Source organism: Dermacentor silvarum, chromosome 4 (genome assembly GCF_013339745.2).
Source record: "Dermacentor silvarum isolate Dsil-2018 chromosome 4, BIME_Dsil_1.4, whole genome shotgun sequence".
NCBI classification, from domain to species: Eukaryota; Metazoa; Arthropoda; class Arachnida; order Ixodida; family Ixodidae; genus Dermacentor; species Dermacentor silvarum.
Window position 1 is genome coordinate 148,001,761 of NC_051157.2, and position 23,035 is coordinate 148,024,795.

Here is a 23,035-nt window from a genome sequence, read left to right on the forward strand (position 1 = left end):
GGCTTAGTACTGCTCAATCCTAACTTTCGTGTAACTGCGGCCTTGATAAAGTAAGTTGCCTGTGCAGTTTTCTAATTGACCGCCGTTTATTTCCTTCTACGGTCTTGGTTGAAACGTTCACGTTTTCGTGAACCACAATAATTCTGCAACGTTCTCATCCACAGTTCGGATGTCTCGAGATATATTTAATGTTTCGTTTTCTCTCGTGTTTTTTTTTTACTTGTACCTGCGTTACAGTGAAAGCGTCACGATCGTGTTTGTAATTTGCAAAAACCAATACGACGACGGCCTGATTGCTGTGAAATCAGCGATCGCCTACTCCACGTCTCCACTGCGCATAATCATCATCACTGATGACATTGGGCAGAAAGATATGCTTAAAGAGGTGAGTGCATTGCTTCCATTTTCATAAGAACGGATAGTTGGGCGAGTTGGTACGGTAACATATTCTTGATATACACACTTATATCAAGAATATGTTGATATATATTCCATTTTCATTAGCCTTTCGTTGAAATACTAACGTGCTAGCTGAATGCGACAGTTGCTAGGCCTATGAAAGGTTTAGCATCCAGCTTCGTAAATAGTCTCTTATGATTTTTTGCCAAGGATGTTACGTGCTATGTTATGACGTGATGCTGACAGAAAGACTACGATCATAACGATGGAAGATTAACCCAAGAGAATTTGTGAACACTTTGGTTTGTATAGACATTGCAAGCAGACTTAACTCCATTTTCCATTCATCTCGTCTCGTACAGCACTTTGAGTCACCATGTTTTGCACTCTTGCGATTAACGCGCCCCATGGCGTCTTGCGGGCAAATAAACACAGTAATAAAAAACAAAAACAGAAAAATAATTACCGCAGGAACTCCCTAGTGGGACTTGTCAGACAATGTATAAGCACTCTTTCCAGTGACTCATCTTGCACACATCCGTCTCTGACATATCCGAACGCGTTTGGTCATATGCCGGCGACGTTTGCTCGGTTTTCTTTCTGCTTGGTAATATTCTTCATGAATAATTGAGGTAATCAGTAATATTTAGACCCATAACATTTTAATTAGCCTTAATTGATCCTGGTTATACTTAAATTGAATGGTATTCAATCGAAATTATATTTAATTAATCTTAAGTACTCGTAATTGATCTCTATTAGGCTTCATTAAATCCTTGGTTATGTTTCATTCATTACTTGTTGCGGTAACTGTAGTGGCCTACTTTTTTCTGCACTGGCTGCATGGTATGACCAACTGTGTAGTATACTTATTGAGGCAACTGTACTGCCCTACTTTCTTTCTACACTATCTGTATCATATATTTACATGTGGCAACTGCAGTGGCACGTATGTTTTTTTTTCCAACACCGACTGAATGGTGTACTTACTTGTGGCGGCAGCTGCCGTGACCGGCTTTCTTTGTGCACGGACTGTGGGATATGGCCGACTGTATGGTATACTTGTCGCGGCAACTATAGCGGCCTACTTTCTTTTTACACTAACTATGTAATGAAGTCTTTTATTCTTGTCTTCCATAGGCTCCTTTTTTCGGAAATATCATATTTTTATGACCGAAAACGGTTATAGCAGTGCTACAATGACGACTGACAGAAGAAGTAACACACTTCACCCTACTTCCTTTGTCTATTGTCAGTTTGCGCTGTTTTACCTTTTTCGATCATGCTTAACCAACTGGGCCAACGTGGCACCATTCTGAAATGATATTGTCAGTTCTTGCGCCGACTCTAGCGGCCTACTTTATTTCTATGCCGACTGTAAATGTAGGCGTTATATAGCCATAAGGCCGTTTCACATGGCGCGATTTTCACACAGCGACACAGCGAATTCTGTCGCTCAGCGACCGCCGCGACGTCGCGGGCTCTCCGCGACGGGATTCCAACATGTTGGAATTTCCGTCGCTGAGTCGCAGCGATCGGCGCGATGTGGGCGGAGCAACGTGACGTAACAGCAAGCGCCGTCGAAATAGGCGCTTTCCTGTTTTACCGCGTGTTGGAAGCTCAGCGGAGCAATGTGGCGCACCAGTTTCAATGATGTTTTAACAGAGCGTATCCACCAGCGCCTGTGGCTCAGGAGCTTCATGAACAATTTTTGTTTTCTCTAGCTCACACAATTCGTTTAAATTGAGAAGCTGCACGCTATCCAGGTCAGGAGCAGACGCCGCCTTCAACATACGGCAAGTACCCACTTGATCGTCACCGTCATGAACCTCTTTATCGCTACAAATTGTGCCAGGTGCTTACACATTCAATGGTCGCTTCTTCTGCAGAAGTATATACTCCTCCAGGAGAAGAGTTGTGGCTTCGATATATTACCAGAATAGTACCACAACAACGGGGTAATAAACGAAACCACCCCACCGACGCCGCACTAGCCACACGCTCATACTTGCTGTGTTGTGCAGCGTTTCACTCGCCGCGGTTGCAGACTAAGCGATCGTAAAGGCTCAACGCATTTAAACATTAAAAAATAGTGTACTCATTCTATTTTCAAATAATAAAAAGATTTTATTATGTGGCTAGTTTCCACGTTGTTTTTATTTAGCGATGCAGGCTTGAATGCTTCGTGAGCAGGGGGCGACCTTCGGCGTCGCTGCGACGGAAAACGCGATGTCACAGACGCATGTGAAAGCTCTCAGCGAAAATCGCTCTGCGACATGCGCGGCAGAACGATTTTTTTCGCCCCAATCGCGCCATGTGAAACAGCCTATATTCGTAAATCTCAGCAGTCATACGTAGTCATAAACCATTGTCATACGTACCCGAACAGGACCCCATGTATACTTATAGAGCGCATCGTGTCTCGCGTTACAGACGGACATATTTCCGAGGGAAATAGCCCTAGAATGCTTATGCATTAAAAAAGCTGAAAATAAGGCCACATTAAGAATCAGACAGTGTACAGCAAAGCGACGCGTTAACGGATCACAGCGTCCCACCACCTTCATATGTTGCTGTGGAAACGCCCCCAGACTGCTTCTTTAGTATGTTTGGGAGTACGCTTTGTCGCAAGAACTGCAACACCTGTGAAGCAGCCTGTAGTCCGCGAAGACAACTGTGCTTATGGGCGCTTGGTGATGGTTGAGCTTAGCGAAGTATACAAGAAGATCCCCGAGCAGTCGAATTTGCCTACGAGCCTCAGACCACGGAAGTTCTACAAATGTTTAGGATGACCACAATACTGCTGCAATGACCCACTGATTTGGATGACCAGGCGCAGTGGTCTTAGTCAGAAGGTCATCGTGTGAGCGGCTAAAAACAACAATGAAAGGGACGGTGCTCGATGAAGAAGTAAATCTTAATGGCGTCTGAATTCAAGGTCGTTTGTTTGGCTTCAGCTATAAAATCACGAAAGCATACAAGCTAACGAAAATTCGCGCAGCTAACGTGGCATGAGGTCATAGACGTTTCCTTGGAGTCCGGAATGACGATGGAAGAGTCAGCTGGTAAAGGAGCGGACCATTGATCGCTGGCTAAACCGAAGCTATAACTGCATTACGGTGCTTTAGATAGTGGTGTGCTCGAGCTTCAGCTTCCATTCATCTTAATACGTGTTGACAATGCAAGAATTGACTAAATAAAAAAAAATATCATGAATCAACCCCGGTTGCTAACCAAGAATGAGTTTAGCATGCTTTGGGATGTAGTTATTAAGGCGAAAGCCTTAGATGTGTATGTTGGTGGTGCCCTTGGCGGTGACCTTGGTAATGCGCCGTGACGAAAAATGGCCGACTCCACAAAAAAAATAACGCTCGCATTGACGTCACATTTCTCCGGGAGGTTCCTGTAAACAAAGCAAATTAGTGGCTTTGAAAAGAAAACGTGGGGGGGGGGGGGAGGGAATCGAACACGGGTCTCCGGGGTGCGAGAGGACCACGCTTCCCTGAAGCCACGGCTGCTCCGTACTAAAGGTGTGCATAGTGCGTGCGTGATTACACACGTCACGTCGTAGCCATCTAGCTGACTAAAGGTGTGGCCTAGTGGGTGCACTAACATGCTACACTTTAGGTACTACGTTAAGTGTTCATACGTGGCGTTCAGGAGGTCGCCTTAGTGCCACACGTGTACTTCCCATTGCGGCTCGTTATGTCTTGCAAGAAGTCTAGCCCCGATTGTATAACTTAATACATTACGAATATGTCTCACAAAGAAATCTAACCCGGATTGTATAACTTGATGCATTACCATATGTGCAGCAGGCTTTCGCCTTCTTGCTTTAAAACCTGCCGACCTTTTTCCCCGTGTGGCTTCCCCGTACGCGGAAGCCACGCGGTACTTCGAGTTGCACTTTCTCGAGGGCCAATTCGAAAACCAGTGCTGTGGGTGACCGCCTCTGGGGGCAGAGGCACTTCTGCGACCATAAGCGCAGCGTCCTAAACGACAGCGTCTGCGTCTTCTACCAGAGGCGTAGCGTTTCAACGACAGCGTCTCAAAACACTAGCTGTCACGAGGGAAGAATATGAAAACGCTCCCCTTACCACCGCACCATACCACAGGTACCATTGCTACTATATACCGCACAAGGGTATGGTGGTACAAATCCTCGTGGGTGGTACCGGTCTACAGTGCGGTTTTCACCGCTGTATTAGATTTCACTATCCACGGGATCGGTCAGCGAAAACGGGTTAGACACTCACAATAAATCGCGGTTCGTTCCCAAGGAAAGCTAAACGCGTTAGAAGAGGTTTATTGCTTTACTGTTCGAGACACGTTCGAGATAAAACTATCAGAGTCGCCCGAAAAGAAAGCGTTGAAAGCGATAGCAAGGTTTGGCGTTAGGCTCGAGCTCCTTGAACGTGTTTTAACCGCACGAGGGGGCAGCTTCATGGCACGACGGAGCTCGCGAGGCAACTGCATACCTTGCAACTCTCCTGATTTGTCCGAGAAACTCTCCCCAATTCCGACCAATTCTTCCTGTTGTAGAGACCCGGCCTTAAATCTCCCGATAGACTGCCCCAACCCCACCGCGCGAAAAAAAAAAAAACGCTTTATGCATTACAACCACATTGTAATTCCCATTATGTGCTAGGTAGCTAGCCGATGTCAGATTTCAATCCAAGCCATTTGTGTTTAGGCAGTATATAGGCCTAACCGAGTGTGTTTAAGATCGAGACATCCATTGAGGAGTGCGTGTGAGACAAAGGTGTAATATGCGTAGCGTATTGCTCGGTTCATTTAACTTAGCTTCGCTGCAGTACAGATGTGTTATGAAGTGAATATTAAAAGTAGAAAAGGGCCACTGGGGGGCACGGAACAACTGAACTGGCAGCCATTAAGAGCGGTTTCTGACTTTGCTGCGGTGATGAGAGCCCTTCTTTTGCCCACCTTTTACGCTCCATGCATATATGAGACCCTAATGGGGCCAAGAAGGCCTTCCTTAATTACACTAACGCCACCTAAATATTGCAAGGCATGTGCACTCCAATCCGTGACGTCAGGTTACCTGACATGGCGGCCATAGAACCTTACGCGAATGCGCCTGTGACGCGTGTCTTCTTTGAGATGGTGCCTTCGCACTACAGTATGTCTTTAAGTAAACACCAACTAGCCCAACAACAAGTCCTCCCGAGTTAGCCGCGGTGATTCTGACGTCACCACTTTCGCCACGCCGGCCTTTTGTCACTGGAAATTGCGGACCTATAGCGTGACGTCATAAACGAGAGTGTACAAGCCTTGTGATATGTAGGTGGCGTTGATTATACCTATGCGCGCGAGCCGTCTCCCCCACAGTATACAGAGCACCGAGACGTCTAATAGAGGTAGTCACTAAGAGCTGCTTCTGACGTTACTGCGGCCCAGCGAAGGAAGTGCGCGTCACTCCCATCTCTGGCGACCTTGGGAGCCTAAAAAAATCACAGCATATCCACGGGGTGAATGATGATGAGTGGGCGAAGCTCCGGAGGGAATCATCGGATCTCCCGCTTAAGGGGACGCTAGCACAAACGCGTTAGAAACGTACAGTACTCTCTAGTAAGGGGGAGCGGCCACAGCGTCTTACGCAGCCATTTACACATGCCGGAACGTGCACCGCGTTTGCCGACGCCATCAGATGACTGCTGAGAGAGTATACCCCCCGTATTCATAAACGCTCCTCGACTTGAACTTAACTTGCCACCGCCTTGGGCAGCGCGTTCGAAACGCGTTGAAGGTAAGGCGGAGAGGCCACAGCGTCTTACACCAGCTTCTCACACGGGCCGTAACGCGCTAGCACAAACGCGTTAGAAACGCGCTAGAAACGCGGCCTTTCGTTAATGTTGGGTATTTATTGCCATCGTGGTGCGTGTGTCTATGTGCGCTTCGTGGCGTAGTGGGCTAACGCCGCGCGCTCGGAAGCGAGGGGTCCCTGGTTCGATTCCGCGCTACGGACACAACTTCGGAATTTTTTTCTCATTTTTCTCAGACTGGTTACACACTACTACTACGACGACGGGGACGGAACGGGTGCCGCTATAAGGAGCTTCGCTCCTAATACAAGCGCTGTGTGAAAGCGAAGCTTTCTTTGCGCACCCTCCCGGAATTTCCTGACACGAAGGACAGCGCTACTATATTGTCTAGGTCTCCCAGCTGCTGGCCTTGTTCTCTACGGGATTGCGCAGTGATGAAACAAATGATTCCTGAATATCTTCATTACGTCAGCAAGAGACCATTTCCTTTAATAAAGCCCACCTCGAATGTCCGCCTACTTACAAACGCGATGTAACCTTCTGCCACTCGTGGTTACGCAGGTTGGTTCGTGGCCACAAGAGATCACACGGCGTGTTCGCGTCTACATCCAGCCCCTTCGGCTCCCTGGCACGTACAAGTTGGCGAAGACGCTGGGACCGTGCGCGGCGCAGGAAATGTTTCTTGCGGTGCGTTCAATCTCCAAAGCCTCGCTCGGAGAGCTGCGCGTTGCTTTATTAGCCGCGTTATGCTGAATGCGCTGGTACTCGCTAGATCGCCAACACTTAGAAGCATTCGGCTCGGTCAGTTCTTGGAAGCTAGAGCAGCTAGGAAGTACGCTGACTGCGGATGGCTTCGCTTCTGCCGTATAGATGGGGTTCAGTGTTTTCGACTTCAATTGAAAAAAAAAAGTATGCCAACTTTTCTTTTCTCCTTGCAAATCGGCTTTTCCTGAAAAAAAGTAAGCGAAAGAGAACTTACCAGAGAATCGAGCAGCAAATTGTTGGTACGCTTAAGCCTCCATGCGGTCCCATGTAAGGGCACTGGCGAGCTCGTCAGGCATCATCCTGTCGCCCAAGCAACGTAAATTTCTTTCTATATTAATCTCCTTTTCTTGCCGCTGCGCTAAAATACGAAGGAGGACAGAGTGGTTACACAAATGGAGACAGGCGCCCTGGCCCTGGTACTTGGAGTATTCGCGCTGCGGGCTCTACGGTGAATGAACTAGACGACTTGACTGATAGTAGCGTGAGTTCGTACCCCTCTGGTCATTTTTTCTGCATTATTCGTTCTCGCTCTGTACTCGCATAGCGTTACGAATAAAACGTCATTCTATTTGCATTTCAATGTTTCAAACGTGATCGCTTTTAAGCCGTATGGCATTATGTCCTTGATGGACGACTCTTCTCAAAATCTTTGTTGAGTGCATTAAATACAACTATAATGTTGAGGGGCAGGATCTCCAGTAGGTACGTTTCGGCATGAAGAAAATAATGCGCCTAGGCCCATATTCGCAAAAACCTCTTAGGCTGGAATGGTTCCTAAGATAGAATTTCAGCCAATCCTTACGCTGGACATATTAGCCAAGGCGGCCACTCAAAGGCAAAAAGCACTTTCGAAAGAAATATTTCTGAATTTGACCCCAGAAGCTGAATTCACATACTTTTCGACCGTAAGTGTCTTTCGCCACAGGCCGGCCGTCTTGCTAAGAAGTATGTTCATACAATAATGGGCAGCTTGGAATCAGTACACAGGTACACAGTACATGTTTTCTAGAACAGACACAGTCGCAGCAAGGGAACGGGAGGAGACAGCGGAAACCTTGAGCTTCAAAAATCGTCTTCTTCTTGCATGAGCAGCGCACACTGCTTCTCCAAATAGCGCCAACATTCTTCACTACAATACGAACAATTCTAGCGTAAGAGAACTTTGTGAATATAGGCCCTCATGATCGATATCGCTGCCATAGTGACATTTACTGCATGTGTAACAGTAACAAAATAGGTGCAAAAACACTCGATGTGCGCATGCGTGACTGACAAAGCGAGGTTTTCCTAGTGTTTCATCAGTTGCAAGCTATCGCTCGTGTTCTTTAGTATTGCTATCTGCCCCGTGTACTGCGCCATTTTGGTAGACTCGACCTGCTACCTAACCAGATTGGAAGTAGTCTCCATCGAGAGCGACATCAGAGTTTGGGCGCAGAGCCGCCATAATGGAACCCGCTATTGTTTCTTCAGGGCTAAAACCCGTGTTTCAAAACGTTCCTCCACTCAGCCCCTACTTCGACTCGATATGGTCATGAAGATTGATTGACATACCTTTTGAAACGAGGCGGTAACAAATAGTCACTTAGCCTGCTTAAGTTAATCAGGGGCGGTATAACGTAAGGCTATTCCAAACTGTTTCTGTTCCGATTCTGCAACCAGCCCTGCAGGATTGGTAAAAAAATGTTCGGGCCACTCCCATTTCGCCTCTCTGTCACGCGACGTCACGAAAATCGCGACAGCTCCCCATCTGATATGACGTCTACACACTAATTATGCATGATCAGACCGAGCAAAAGAAAATAAATTATTTCTGATCTGACGCTTTTCTCGCCATTATCCTTCTACTATTCATAAGTTTCGCGTTGCGGCCACTTCGCCTGTCTATCACACGATGTCATTAAACAGAGAAAACTCACCGCATCAAAGTGACGTGTATGCATTAAAGGTGCAATAATATGTCGAATAAAACAGATTTTTTTTCATAGCCAAAGACTCCCCAGTCCCCAAATGAAAAAAAAAAAGATGGCGGCCCGCCGATCGTTCTGGCACTTTACTCGGACCTGCAGGGAGCATGGATTTATTGGCGTATAATAAAACACTTTGCGTGTCAGGATAACGTTATTTAGCCATTTAGACAGGTGTACGACATCCCTCTGCCAACTATTCTTTACTTAGCATCCCTTGCATCATCATTATTAACCTTCCAGTGCACGCGGCCGCGATTTGCGACCAGCCACGGCAAGCTAAGTAAGGGGAAGTGGACTAATCGCCGGCGCCTGCATCACCCTCCTCATCCAGGTTATCTACTTTCACTTTCCTGGCCCCACCGAAACCCTCTTCACTTCAGCGTGCTCCTCGTCTCTTGTCAGCTGATTAGATAAGAAAAACCGCTCAACGTAGGCAATACTATATGCTTTGAAAGCAAACAAAGCTTACCTCTATAAGCACGGAGAGCGTGCGATTTGGTTCTTCAAACAATGATTTGGCGCTTCAAACAAAGGTGTCGTGGAGATGTGTAAGAATCGCAATAAATTGGCAGACATCTTTTCCACGAAGCTCGATTATAGTTCCGCCTGCGCTCTTCGTTATATTGCACGTAATCACAAATCATTTAAAATTAAAATTAGAAAACCTAACCTCCCGACGCTGCAAAGTGGGCTATGAGTGACGTTGCATAGTAGTCGGCTCGGGAATAAAAACGCTCGCTCATTCATACGGGCGACTTGAGGAGGTTGCACGACCATTTGCGACTGCCGACCAAAATGCGACTGAAGGCGACCGGTGCTCACACAGGCGAGTGCGACTGGCGATCTGCTCACCAGTTCATCGCCACATAAAATAATCAGCCGCGTATACAGACCTCCTGTTGCTCTTATTCTGATTGGTTCCGCAGTTTTACGACCGCAGTCGCGCGACATAAAAATCGAGCAGCGAGAGACTGGCCGAAAATTTGAGACTATTTTCGACCAACTTGGTCGTGCAACCATTATCATTCGCCGGTGTTGATTAGCCGCAAATTTGACCACGTGGTATTTATTAACGTGCAATTAAATCCTATAGCACACGGTCATTTTTCGCATTTCGTCGCCACCGAATTGCGACCGCCGTGAATCTAACCCGCAACATCGCATTGGGCAGACTGAGCCACTGCAGCGGGCGTTATCGAACAACTCATCTGTTTATTTTGAGTAGGACAGAAAAGGCCATGACTAGTGTAAGAATTTACATAGTAAGTAGTTTTGTAAAACTGACATGGAGTGCATGCACTAAGCATAACATATACTTTATTCTTCGTCGGGGAAATGCACCTTCACAGAGCGCACTTCCGCAAGAGGACGCAGTCATCTACGCGAGCGCCGAAATGGTGTTCCTTCACCCGGTGGAGAACCTGTGGGGGATACTTGCCGCCATGGACGCACTCCACGTGACCGCCATGGCGCCAGAAACGGAGAGCGCTGTCCGCATGTGGTACGAGGTCATGAGAAAGCAACCGCCGCCGCTCCCTTTCGGTGAGTACATGCTAACTGCCAACAGCGAAGCCATCTCAGTTTGGTCAATGAAGAGACCAACTACATGTTATTTAAGTTCATTAGTACACTTTGCGTGTTGAGTCATACATCGGTGGTCTTTTGTGTAGTTCTGTCTAATATCTACGCTATATATTTTGTAAAGATGCAAGAAATTGGTAGTTCCACCTGAAGGGCTTTGCATTGACAGCGATAGCAAGGTTGCGTTGCGCTTGGACTCCCGGGACGATGTTGTATCTATACGCGGATGAGATGTCTGGGACACAGCACGCGTGCTCGCTCCTGCTGGGTAGAAGGAACAACGTACGCCCTGGCAGCTACCAAGCGTATCAAAACGCTGGCGTGATGGTTTCCCATCGGAGTTAGTCAGCGCCTAAATAAAAAAAAACACGCTTAACTCTGCACTCGGCCCCACAACGCTTGAAACATCGAAGCTGGGCGATCGTAGCCCAGCATTTTCCGGAAGTGCGCGCGAACTTTTCATCGTGTTACTCATGACGATGATAATTTGTTTTTGCGCATCTCGGACTTACGGTCATCACTGCCCGTTGCACTAGCGCAGCTTGCAACACCGACACCGTGTTGCAATGCCGACGACGCGTTCCAGTAGACCCGCTCCGTGAATGCATCTCTCTCTCTCTCTCGCTGTCATTTTCTTTATCTCTCTCCCGAGAATAGCGCGCAAAAGATCTTTTTCACCTCGCAGAGCACGAGCGTTCGAACGCGCCAGCTGTGGACGAAGGGGACTACGCTCGAACGCAATCATATGGTTCGCATAAATGCGCGCTCTACAAGCGTGGCTGTATAGCCTAGTGGTTACGACGCTCACCTTGGGACCGTGGGCCCGCGGGCTCGAATCCCGCCTCGGCAAGAAAGCTTATTTTCTTTATTTTCTTGATACGAACCACAAATTACGGCTGGCTTAAACAGCTTCGCTGTTAATATCAGATAACGTACGCTTGACGTTTACCGCACGTTCCGCTCAGAGGAGTGCATCCACCCAGCCGCTGAGCAAGAGCGCTAGTAGTGCAATATGTCCGCTTCACTTGGTCGTTTTTAGAGCCAAACGCACACCATGTGTCTAAACAGCCTCCAGAACACCGCGCGCGAGCCGTGCATGCGCTGTTTTCCACTGGCGGCGACGACGGCGTTATTGTGCCACGAGCGTCTGTACAATTGCTACAGAATGAAACTTTTATATTTCGTTTTGCGTTACATATATTTCAATATATAGACATTATACAGTGTAATTCTTTATTATCTGTATGTTCGCATTTTGTACAGTGCATACCTTAAAGTAACTTGGCCTATCAAGTGTTCTTTTTTTTTGCGATGGGCTTTACCGCTCCGAAATGTGTTCATGGGTTCAATCAAACTGCTCTAATGGAAGTAATTAAAAATTCCTTTAATCTATATCCAGAATATTTAAAATAAACCTTGATTGCATTTCATTTGCAATAGTCATTTCGGGAAGAACCACTAAATACTCATCCAACAAAATAGATCAGTCAGAACTTCAAAAAAAAGTAGATAAAATGTAACTGAATGAAATCAAAATTCTTGAAGAAGCTTTCCACTTCACATTACTCTCCCTTTCTTCCTCCACTTCCTCCCAAACTTATAACTTGCGTGTTCACCGAATACTCCCGTCTGTGCCTGTGGCGCAGGTATGACCTCGGGCCTGGTGCTCATGAACCTGACGCGCATGCGTGAGTTGGGCCTGGAGCGACGCCTGACGGAACTCGACCGAGAGACTGCGGCGCCCGTGCGTAAAGGGGATATGTTGAGCAACCTCTTCACTGGGCGCCCCGAAGCTCTGCGGACATTCACTTGCTGCTGGCACTTCCACTCGGGCCACTGCAACGGATCCGCGCTGTGCATAGACGGGCCGGTGGCCGCTGTTCGTGGATCGCAACAAGTCCCGGCCTTCGCTGCGCTGCGTGACGCCATGCGAGAGGTAGCTGCTCACCTGTGTGCCTTTACTTTCATTCTGTTTGCTTTTGTTAGAAAAGGGGGCCACGGCACCGCTTCCGCAGATCATATCAAAGCCCCTGTGCACATCGCCATTGCAGGTAACCGCGCCCACATTTATTTGAAGCGGCGGAGCGGGCCCGCGGCGTTCCCAAAGAAATTTTAAAGTTAAGATGTCCTTGGGCGGTGCGAGACGTCCTGGCCGATTCCTCGATGGTTGGTTGGTAGTTCCTAAATGAAATGGCGCTAGCCATTCTGGGGGATGAATAGATTATCACTTGGGCTTGAGCTCGCTTCGTTTTCTTGTCCTCTGAAGCTGCAGCCGATAGTAGCGGCCCTACTGCTGAGCTCCCCATAGCGCGCAGCGCATTATTTACGTATACCTTAGTGATGTGGCGGATAGCTTAAAATGGCGCCAAGCGCAGGTCTATATGCATAGATTGTACATGTTATCTACAATGTGCACAGAGGCAGTACAACCGCGTACACATGTCCATTTCCTTAAATTTGCAGCTGATCTTAAGAAGACCTCTGTTGCGAAGCCTAGAGTTTGAGAGACCGGGGATGGCTATACAGCAGTAGTCACTGGGTCTGAAGTCAGCGTGAGGGACATCTGAAGGCGCCGCTGTGGGCACCTGCTCTGTGGCAGTGCTTTGTGCAGCCTCTGTGTAGACGTCGGCAAGTGCACGTTTAGACACATTTTGTTGTAGAGAAGAGACGGGGACGGCAAGCAACATCCTTCCAGCGCGCTATACGGAGCTGCGGCTGGTCGACTCTGGCTGATGCGTGCTGGGCGAGGTTATCGGAATGCCATGAGGGCACGGAAGGCGCACATACTTAATCGACGACGACGGGCGAAAGACTGTTTTCGGGATGTTTTCGAAGTGAAGGCGTCAAACCTATTTCCTTATCCACCCGCTTGTCTTGCCCGCTTCCGAGAACGTTGGCCCCGCACTAGAGCTTATATTCCTCTACCATGACACTGTTTAAACGTTCGCACCAGTCCGATGCTTCCTTCGTTCTTGTCGCCGTGTCAAGTGATACAACCAGACTGGATGTAACCCTCTGTGTTTCCTCGTGTCTAGCGGTACCGCACAAGAACTTTCTCTCCTACTTTCCATATTTTTAAAAGTAATAAGAACCAGAGTGACCCTTATCAGAACTTATTCCTGTGTAAATAAAGTAAGAGACGCATGGAAACTAAAAAAAAAGAAAAAGAAAAAGCCATAGTTTAGCTGACCACTCCGTTTACAAACGGTTTAGGGGACACGACTCATCCTCGGCCGCTTCGCAGCTCGTCGAACGAGAACCACTTTCCGAAGAGAGAACTGTGCGTCGTCTAACTTTCCCAGCTTCGCTGCATTTTGACTAACTTGGCCACAGGCGTCGCATTCAAGTATACCGGTTGGCATCAGTCCACCGACATAGCTGCCACAGGACTAATTTATTCAAATACTTGTTCATCGAGCAAAAAAAAAAAAAACATTCACTCGCATTCGTTCCACCAATCTACATCTCTATTAGGCAGCACTGTTGCTTTTCTTCGGTTCTTTTTCTTATGCACATCCTTTCCGACTGGTACTCATTGTCCATCATATTTTAACAAATAAAATAAAACAAATTCCGGATGTAAAAGTGATAAAACCGCATCGCAATTTATCTTGCGTTTTTTAATGTTGTTTTCGGGCTCATACCACAGTTTTGGCGAAGATCTTAAGCAGGGTGCCGTACCGAACTCGAACCCGAAGCAAAAACCATACTTGAACCCGAATTTTGGCCGGAACAAAACCCGAACCTGAATCGAAAAATAATAATAACTGTTACCGGTTCGGAACGAGACGGCTCAAGCCGTATAAGGCGACAACGGGTAGCCAGTACTATTCCTGATTCTACGGTATAACAAGCTTCTTCAGTCGGCGCACCCACTAAACACATTGTTGCGACTCACGAGTTGTGTTGTATACGAGAATGGGGACAGACCAAGCAGGTTATATACTTGGACTTGTGGAGTGGAGGGGCTCTCTAAAAGTGAAGCCGGTCGCCGCCATCTTGCTAGGGGCAAACAATCTATAGCCGGCTTAGCGTGGAGCGCGTGTAGGGCGTGGAGAACATTCGTAGGGGCTTATTGAATGTACACAGTCGGAATTGTGTTTAACTTATTGTGGCATGCTCTTTGAGGGCATTACAACATCTTAGCAGGTGATGTGGCTGCAGCAATCATGTGAATTAGACGCCCTTGGTATAACGTTCGGGCTGTAACATAAGTTCTCGTTGTTTCCTCACGTCCGGATGTTGTGCGAGCGCTTACTTGACTTGGTAACGGTTAGGAAGGGGGCCGTACGTACACGTATGAAAGTTACGCCTCAAGTAGTCACTGGCACGTCACTGCGTGTGGTGTTATGTGGCGTACTGGCTCGGATTGTGACATGCTTTGCGCATTTTCCACGACCTTCTCTATTTGGCTTGCACGTATCGCGCCAAGCCTGTGTTTGTAAATAGGCAGTGAGATGCGTGCGCAAGAAAGATGAGCGCTCGATTTCTGACAAAAAAGGGGAAGTGTTGCGAGTGTAGCACTCATCGAGTCAGAACTAACTGGTAAATAAAGTGAATTTAAATCCAGTCCAAATCTTCCCTTGTGAACGTATCTGCATGTCTCAAAGGGCCTTACTGTTCATACATACCAGGTCGGCCAGCAAAACATTAGACTGCATTATGGCGTGAACACAATAGCGGTTGTGCTCAACTGCAATTACAAGATTCCATAATAGTGTATAATTTTTCGGATACACCACATGGCTGCTCAATGTAATCTAGGTTTCTACAAGGTGTAATTAGCTCAGAAAACACAGACATGTCCTCTAAAGCTGCAGCCCAAACTTCGTGTCATCTGCCCAGTCACCGTATACGATTATCCGCCATAACAGAGGTCTGCTGATGTGTACCGGGCGTCATGCACATCCTTTGTAAATCTGGCGCCAACAGAGCAGTTTTGTACGAAACGGTGTTCCAAGGAACGATGTTCCCGGAACTAGTTCCTTTTGGGAGGAACGGAGGCACGCCACCTGTTAAGGGTCGGTGGAACTGTAACGGCAACTCGTTAGGTTTACAAGGGAATGGCAGAGAGAACGGCGTTCCTTCTGTAAACGTTCCACAGCATTGAACAGATGCACGCACGTACGCAGGACATCATGCAGGGCGGATGAGCGACCGCGTGAGGCGCAAAGAACTCCCGCTTGGCTGTCACATGACCATGGTGCATTCTTTAAGGCGAAAGCCTTAGGTGTCTATGTTGGCGGTGGCCTCGGTGGTAACCTTGGTGAAACTGCGCCGTGACGAGAAATGGCCGAAGCCGCACAGAGTAAGAACACGTCTGAAAATGCTCAGATTGACGTCACATTTCTCAGGGAGGTTCCTGTAAACAAAGTAAATGTGGTGGCTTTGAAAAGAAGATTTGGTAAATATCGGTCTGGGTGGGAAACGAGCCCGGGCTTCCGCGGTGCAAGACGAGCACGCTTCAGTGAAGCCACCGCTGCTCCACCTTTCTGGCTTACTAAAGGTGTACCTAGTGCGTGCCTGACTGCACACGTCACGTGGTCACAGAGACGCGCTCGTGCCACTGCTCGCGCGTTCTTCGTTGTCTTCTTCCACCGCTGGCTCCGATGCCACTGACCATTACAGCCTTCCCATACTGCCCCTCGCGCTTTTGCCACTGCTCGCGCACTCATCGTCGTTATCCACAGCTGGCAAGCTTTCGTCTTCACGTTTTACAAACGTGTAACACTTGCTTACTTTATCTTTTTCGTGAGTTCTCCGTTAGATATATTTTTTATGACATGCCGGCCTGTCGCAGCGTTTCTGTAGATTCTTTGTATCTCCAGAAAATCTGCTGTCCGGCGATGTTCAAATTCGTATAATATACGTAGTTCGATGTGAGTGTTAAAGTGCTCACTTTATTTCCCCCCAGGATTATCTGACACTATCTATTAATTTGAAAAAATCAAATTTAACGTTAACATAACAACACATTCCAATGTTCGAAGTGCAACTGGAACGCGTTCCTTTCGCATTAAAGGAACTTGTAATGGGAACCCGTTTTAAAATTGGGAAGGAACGAGGAACGTGTGCAACACTGCAACAGAGGCAGCTGAGGCAACCAATGGACGCCTTACCACGTGATCAAGCATGGCGGCGCCCATGGGATCGCCGGAAGAATGGTCCGTACTAGACGGTCTTATGACCCGCCGCGATCGCTTTGTGGCAATGAGTTTGCGCTGCTGCACTATAAGACGCGTGTTAGATCCTGACCGCGGCGGCCGCATTTCAATAGGAGGAGGGGGGGGGGGGGGTCAAAAAGTAACAATGTTCGTGTACCTAGATTTAACCGCACGTGGAAGAATCTCGGCCAGGTGGACAAAATTACGCCATGGTCAGCGTTTACGGCGTGCCTCTCAATGAGATCGTGGTTTTGGAACGTAAAATCCCAGAATTTCTTAGATACTATTTTTATGTAAACATTATCAACAGGTTACGTACAAAATGTTTGTGACCGAAAACTTTTCTGATCAACCATGCTTAAGCAATTCCGATGAGAGGCTTGAGAGCTTTATATAACTTGAAAGAGTGTAAGATTGGGCGAGTTGGCATTCCATGTCTTATACTTAATAGCGCATGAAAAGGGACGAGGCACGGATAGAGGACGCGGACACAGCGCTTTGTCCGCGTCGTTTATCCGTGCATCGTCCCTTTTTATGCGCTATTAAGTATAAGGCTTTATATAGATCATGTGTAACAGTCATATGAGCCTGTTTTCAGGGCGCCGTTGTAAAGGGTAGATAGGCCCGTTACCCATACGAAGCGATCACTTGAGTCCGCGTGAAGTGATAAAAACAGGAGAGGATGTTGGGTCAAAGGAAAGGGAGGACGATCGAAGGCCGTTCGCGGTAATACCATGTGGGACATCGCATCGGCTCGCGATACAACGTGGACCTGCTGTTTTCGGCCAGGAATAAACTAAGCGCCATCCCTGCACAAGCACCTGCGCGCGAAGGAAATGCCAATACAGGCACAATATATGACCAGCCACAGAATGGAACTTGCTCCTCGTAAGAGTGAAGTTGTGTAGCACATTAGTTTCTCATGTGGACGCAATTACATACCAACGTTAGGGAGCGCCATAGCTCCCTCCGAGGGGGCGCCTTGTTTACACCTTGCTCGTCATTTTCACGAGCGTGGATGCTAACCACTCGTCCAGGCCACCTCAAAAAACCGAGACAGATGTACTCGGGAAATAGATGAGACATTCTACATTTAAAAAAATGGCTCCACGTGTATCAGCCACCTTTCGTTTACCTTATGAAACAGTGAACCAGAATTTGTCCAAAAGTATACCTTGACACTGTATATGCCTCTGTTACAAGAGTCTGAGCTGCGACGTATTTTTTGCTGTGACATTATGTCGTCATTGTTGTTTTTAAGTTATCTGAAACAACTGTGGTGTGGCAGATAATGTTTAGAAGCTTAGTATTCTCAGGAGGCACTTGCCATGTGATTTGTTTCGCTTCAATGTTTTTGTGTCGGCGTTAGAAAAAAGTGCTTTTCGTCGTCTTCGTTACGCTATTAGGCGTACGTAACACGCCCAAATTTCAGTTCCTAATAAAGAAATAGGGGCAAGCTCTAGTAAATGTATCTTGTGCTCCACCACGTGCTTGTACGTTTTGAGCTGTTTCTCAAAGTTCCTTCACTGAAATTAGACATGCCGACCTGCTGCTGCGTTCCACTGTGAGAGCAATGTGACTACGTGGGCTGCAGTTCCGGCCGTAAGGCACATCATGATGCACGACGCTCAATATGGTGCTGAATACACCGACTTCACTTGGAACTCATCATGCCAGCGGTTCGCCTGTATTTCACAGTAACTGTAGGAGTTAAGTGCAGCAGGTTTTATTTACCATTAGCCCAGTATATTTAAAGCAATGCGTAGAGCGCACGCATGGCTGGTTGTCCGTTTTTCGCGCTCATGAGCTAGCATAGATTGCGGCACTCGCATCTAGTCATATAGTAGGCTACAGCAGCCACTTTTCCGGAGTCAAGGATCAGATGGCGAGCAACGATGTAGACGACAAGCTGACCCGATAGTATGTCCGAATCAGGCCCCGAGATCAGGGAGATTTTCCTTCGTAAGTGATCTCTGGCATTGGGTAGAGGCCTTCGCTGATAATGTGTCCAACATGAGGATTGGTTGTACTTTTTTTATGAACAATGCCAGCGTAAGAGCATTTTGTGAATTCGGGCTTTTGAGAGGCCGCACATCAGCCTTGTGGTATCAATACACCCGTATCATCATCATCATCATCATCATCATCATCATCATCATCATCATCATCATCATCATCAGCCTATATTTTATGTCCACTGCAGGACGAAGGCCTCTCGCTGCGATCTCCAATTACCCCTGTCTTGCGCTAGCGTATTACAACTTGCGCCTGCAAATTTCCTAACTTCATCATCCCATCTGGTTTTCTGCGGACCTCGACTGCGCTTCCCTTCTCTTGGTATCCATTCTGTAACCCTAATGGTCCACCGGTTATCCATCCTACGCATTACATGGCCTGCCCAGCTCCATTTCTTCCGCTTAATGTCAACTAGAATATCGGCTATCTCCGTTTGTTCTCTGATCCACACCGCTCTCTTCCTCTCTCTTAACGTTAGTCCTAAGATTTTTCGTTCCATCGCTCTTTGTGCGGTCCTTAACTTGTTCTCGAGCTTCTTTGTTAACCTCCAAGTTTCTGGCCCATATGTTAGCACCGGTAGAATGCAATGGTTGTACACTTTTCTTTTCAACGACAGTGGTAAGCTCCCAGTCAGGATTTGGTAATGCCTGCCGTATGCACTCCAACCCAATTTTATTCTTCTGTAAATTTCTCGTGATCAGGGTCCCCTGTGAGTAATTGACCTAGATAAACACACTCCTTTACAGACTCTAGAAGCTGACTGGCGTTCCTGAATTCTTTTTCCCTTGCCAGGCTATTGAACATTATCTTTGTCTTGTGCATATTCATATTCAACCCAATTCTTACACTTTCTCGATCAAGGTCCTCAATCATTTGTTGTAATTCGTCTCCATTGTTGCTGAATAGGACAAGGTCATCTGCAAATCGAAGGTTGCTGAGATATTCGCCGTTGATCCTCACTCCTAAGCCTTCCCAGTCTAAGAGCTTGAATACTTCTAAGCATGCAGTGAATAGCATTGGAGAGATTGTGTCTCCTTGCCTGACCCCTTTCTTGATAGGTAACTTTTTACTTTTCTTGTGGAGAACACCCGTATATAAGGTATCAAAGCCTTGCATCTCGGGGTTGTTAAAATTATTTTTTTGGCGCCAGCATGCCCTACGGTATAAATTAAATAAAAAGATGTAGTTCTGTTTTCTGGATGAAGTTCAGGAGGGACCGGTACAAAGGTCCGTGCGTCCAGCGCATTAGGTCAGGTGGTCGACCTGGGTGGTAGCCAAGGCCGCGCAGGTGGCGGGTTTCTCGGTTTTCTTCTTGCTTTTTCGTAGATCTACTTTTGCTGCGATGGAATTCGGAATGACCGAAGACTCACCCACGATGTTGCTACTGCTATAGGGTCGCTGTCCATCCTCGCCGAAGATTTCGCTTGGTAGTAGGGAACAGCGCAGAGTGCAGACGCGGGAACATACCATGATATCCCACCAATTACGTCATGCGCCGAACGTGCTATGTGTACGTCATAACACCTCAGAAAACTTGATGAGACGTCTATCAGAGCGCGTGCAGCTACCGAACAGCGTCCTGCGATAGCACGTAATGACGCCTATGATTCACGACGGTGGCAAGAACTCAGTGTTGGATCGTGTGCGCACAAGACTGTCGGCACAAAATGTCTATATAGGCATTGTGAAATGAAAGCAGGTCGGCAAAGACGTGCAGACGTGTAAGCTAAGGCCTACTCAAATGATCTATACAGAGTGCGAACAGCAGCATGATTGTGAGCCTTGAGGTGTTTCCTTGAGTTTACCATCGTCGGCGCTTCTTCTGCTCTGTTTCAGTATGTGCTGGGCGGCAGCCTCGAGAAAGAGTTCATCCGTCCACTGAGCGCGCGCCTCCACGATATGACGCCGTCCAACTGCTCAATGCACTTCAAGAGGCAACTGCCCATATGGCTGCAAGTGGCCCGCCACGTCGACAACGAGTCGGTGCCGATAACTCTCGACCACAACCTCTTGCGCTTTCAACGCCCGCCACTACGGGGACAGTGAAGGCGGATCGAGGCGATCGGACCACGTGACGGGTCGAGGCGAGCTTCCACCTCCTCGACAGTGCGGCCGTTCTCAAAGGAGGACGCATATGTTTGGAAGCGTTATGTGCTGCGCTCGCGCTGTAAAAATTCCGTTCACTCTTAAAAGAGAACACTTATTATTTTTTATACGCCCCTGCTGAAGACAGGCGCTTGCGAATTATTCAGTGTGATTATGTTTTGCTCGGAGAAAATACCTTACAAAGCCTAGTGACTTTGTGGATTTTTCATTGCTATGTGATTCTCATCACGGTAACTTTCAGAGTGATGCTAAAGATAAGGCTTTATATCAGATTCATCAATAAATAGCAAATGGAAGTATTAATTGTGGCCAATATGCAATATACTTACGGTGAAGCGCATACTAGTATAAGCCTGTATGACTTTTAACCTGTATAAGCCTGTATGACCGCCCACCTACAGCTACGAGAGCGCCCGCACCCACAGGATTTTCAGCTCCTCGTCCACGACGATATTACTTGGGCGATTGACAAAGCTAGCCCTTAGCTTTAAACCTGCCCAGCCGTCGGAGTTGGGCCCGAGCTAAAGCTTCCTTTTATGCAACTACAATGCTGCCTATTCAAATACATGAAAAACGCAGAAATGCTTTTCAGAGATAACTACTGGGTCGATTTTAGTAAAATTAGAGGCATTTGTGAGAAAAAACTAAAATTATAGTGGCTGTTAGAAGCGGAATTTCAATTTATGACCCGAGTTATTTTACAAAAATTGCCCAGAATTGGTAAAATTAAAAATATAGAACCACGCAGTTTACAATTTCTCAGCTCTGCACTAAGAACAGATATCGTAGCTTTAGAAACTGCTTCCGTTAGAGCATTCAAGACGGACAAGCTTGATATAACAATATATATCTTACGTCAATTTGTTACATTGTTTACATGGGTGTCGAAAATGTCCTAGTCAAATATCACTGGTCTATTTGAGAGCCAAGTATAATACATTGTCAAGGTTTTTATTGATAGGGTGCGCGAGGAGCGAGAGGCCGAACTCGGAGCGGCAGTCGGAGCCCTGCGAGTAGTCAGAATCAGCCCCGTGCATAAAGCGCTGGTGATGCGCCTGACTGACCTGCACTTCTTCTTCGTTGTATATAATATACTGGAGATGCGCCTGGCTTTTCTTCTCACGTTTCGCCATACCCTCCTCCGCTTTCCGCCTCATGGTTCCGCTGCACCCTCCTCTCCGCTTTCCTCCTCTCGTCTTTCACCCTTCTGTGACAAGAAGTGACAACGCCGACGCTCGCCGCGGGGACGGGTGCCTAGGAGCTGCGCTCTAAAGATTTGTAAAAAATGATGAATGCTTCAAATAAGAATTTTGTCTGCTGCAGGTTGCTTGCGTATTTGTTGTTTTTTCTTCGTACGCTCTTCTAACGCGTACGGTTGATGATTTGAGTACAACTCCGATTTGTAAAAATAACCAAACCGACACAAACCCGCACATATCGCGGAAACGTCGTTGGTTTAGTATCACGTGCTTTTAACAGCTGCACGGTGCAGCAGCGACGTCGCCCAGGGAGCTGGGAGAAAGAAAGAAAGAAATAAAGAAACAGAAAAAGAAAGAGGAAAAAAAAAACCATTGTGTCTATAAAGCGCACCACGAATAAAGCAAAAGCTAGCTGAAACTTGAAATAAAATGAGTTTCTGTGTGAATTTTTTTTTGTGCCTTGTCGAGACGCTGGCCTCTTTCGTCGCTGTCGGCGGCACAAAAATCCGCTGCACTTTGTTTCGGACACGAAATAACTCATAGAGTAAAGTGACCTCGAAAATGTGCATGTTGTAAAGCTTTGCGCGAAATAGTAAATCGTTGGTGTGGTTTCGGCTCGCAAGCGATCAGCGCAGTCGCCGCAGCAATCGTCTATGCGAAGCGGCTCGGCTGGCTAACGTGTTTTCTCATCACTACCAATGGCGTCGGGAAAACTAATTCTGTTGTTACTTATGCGCGACACAAATGTGCACATGTTGATTGTGTTGACGAATATCAGCGCTGCGGACGGATATCAAGGGCCGTCGGCCCCGGATCCGACGGCCATTGAGCTAAGCCTAAACCGTTTCCGAGTGATAGCCGGCTCGCCTGGCTTGTTCGTTCGCTGCCGTCGGTGTCGACAAGTGACAGAATGGACCGAGTTCGCGCGCGCCACTGGACGCTTAGAATGGACTCCGTTGAGGAGCAGCCACATTTTGTCGCTTAATTTCAAGCGTGCCATGATATAAACATAACTCGCCGACCTTAGCGCAATCCTATGGCCTTCCACCAAAACT

The 23,035-nt window shown here is 47.4% G+C and overlaps 1 protein-coding gene across 1 annotated transcript; it reads left to right on the forward strand.

Annotated features, from left to right (window-relative positions):
* Window positions 1–271: 271 nt before the first annotated feature.
* On the forward strand, window positions 272–20,906 carry LOC119448344 (glucoside xylosyltransferase 2-like). The gene is made up of 5 exons (XM_037711701.2): window positions 272–385; window positions 6,744–6,869; window positions 10,264–10,456; window positions 12,142–12,431; window positions 20,512–20,906. The coding sequence occupies exons 1-5, from the start codon at window positions 374–376 to the stop codon at window positions 20,719–20,721; spliced, it is 831 nt and encodes a 276-aa protein (XP_037567629.2). The 5' UTR covers window positions 272–373; the 3' UTR covers window positions 20,722–20,906.
* The last annotated feature ends 2,129 nt before the right edge of the window (window positions 20,907–23,035 follow it).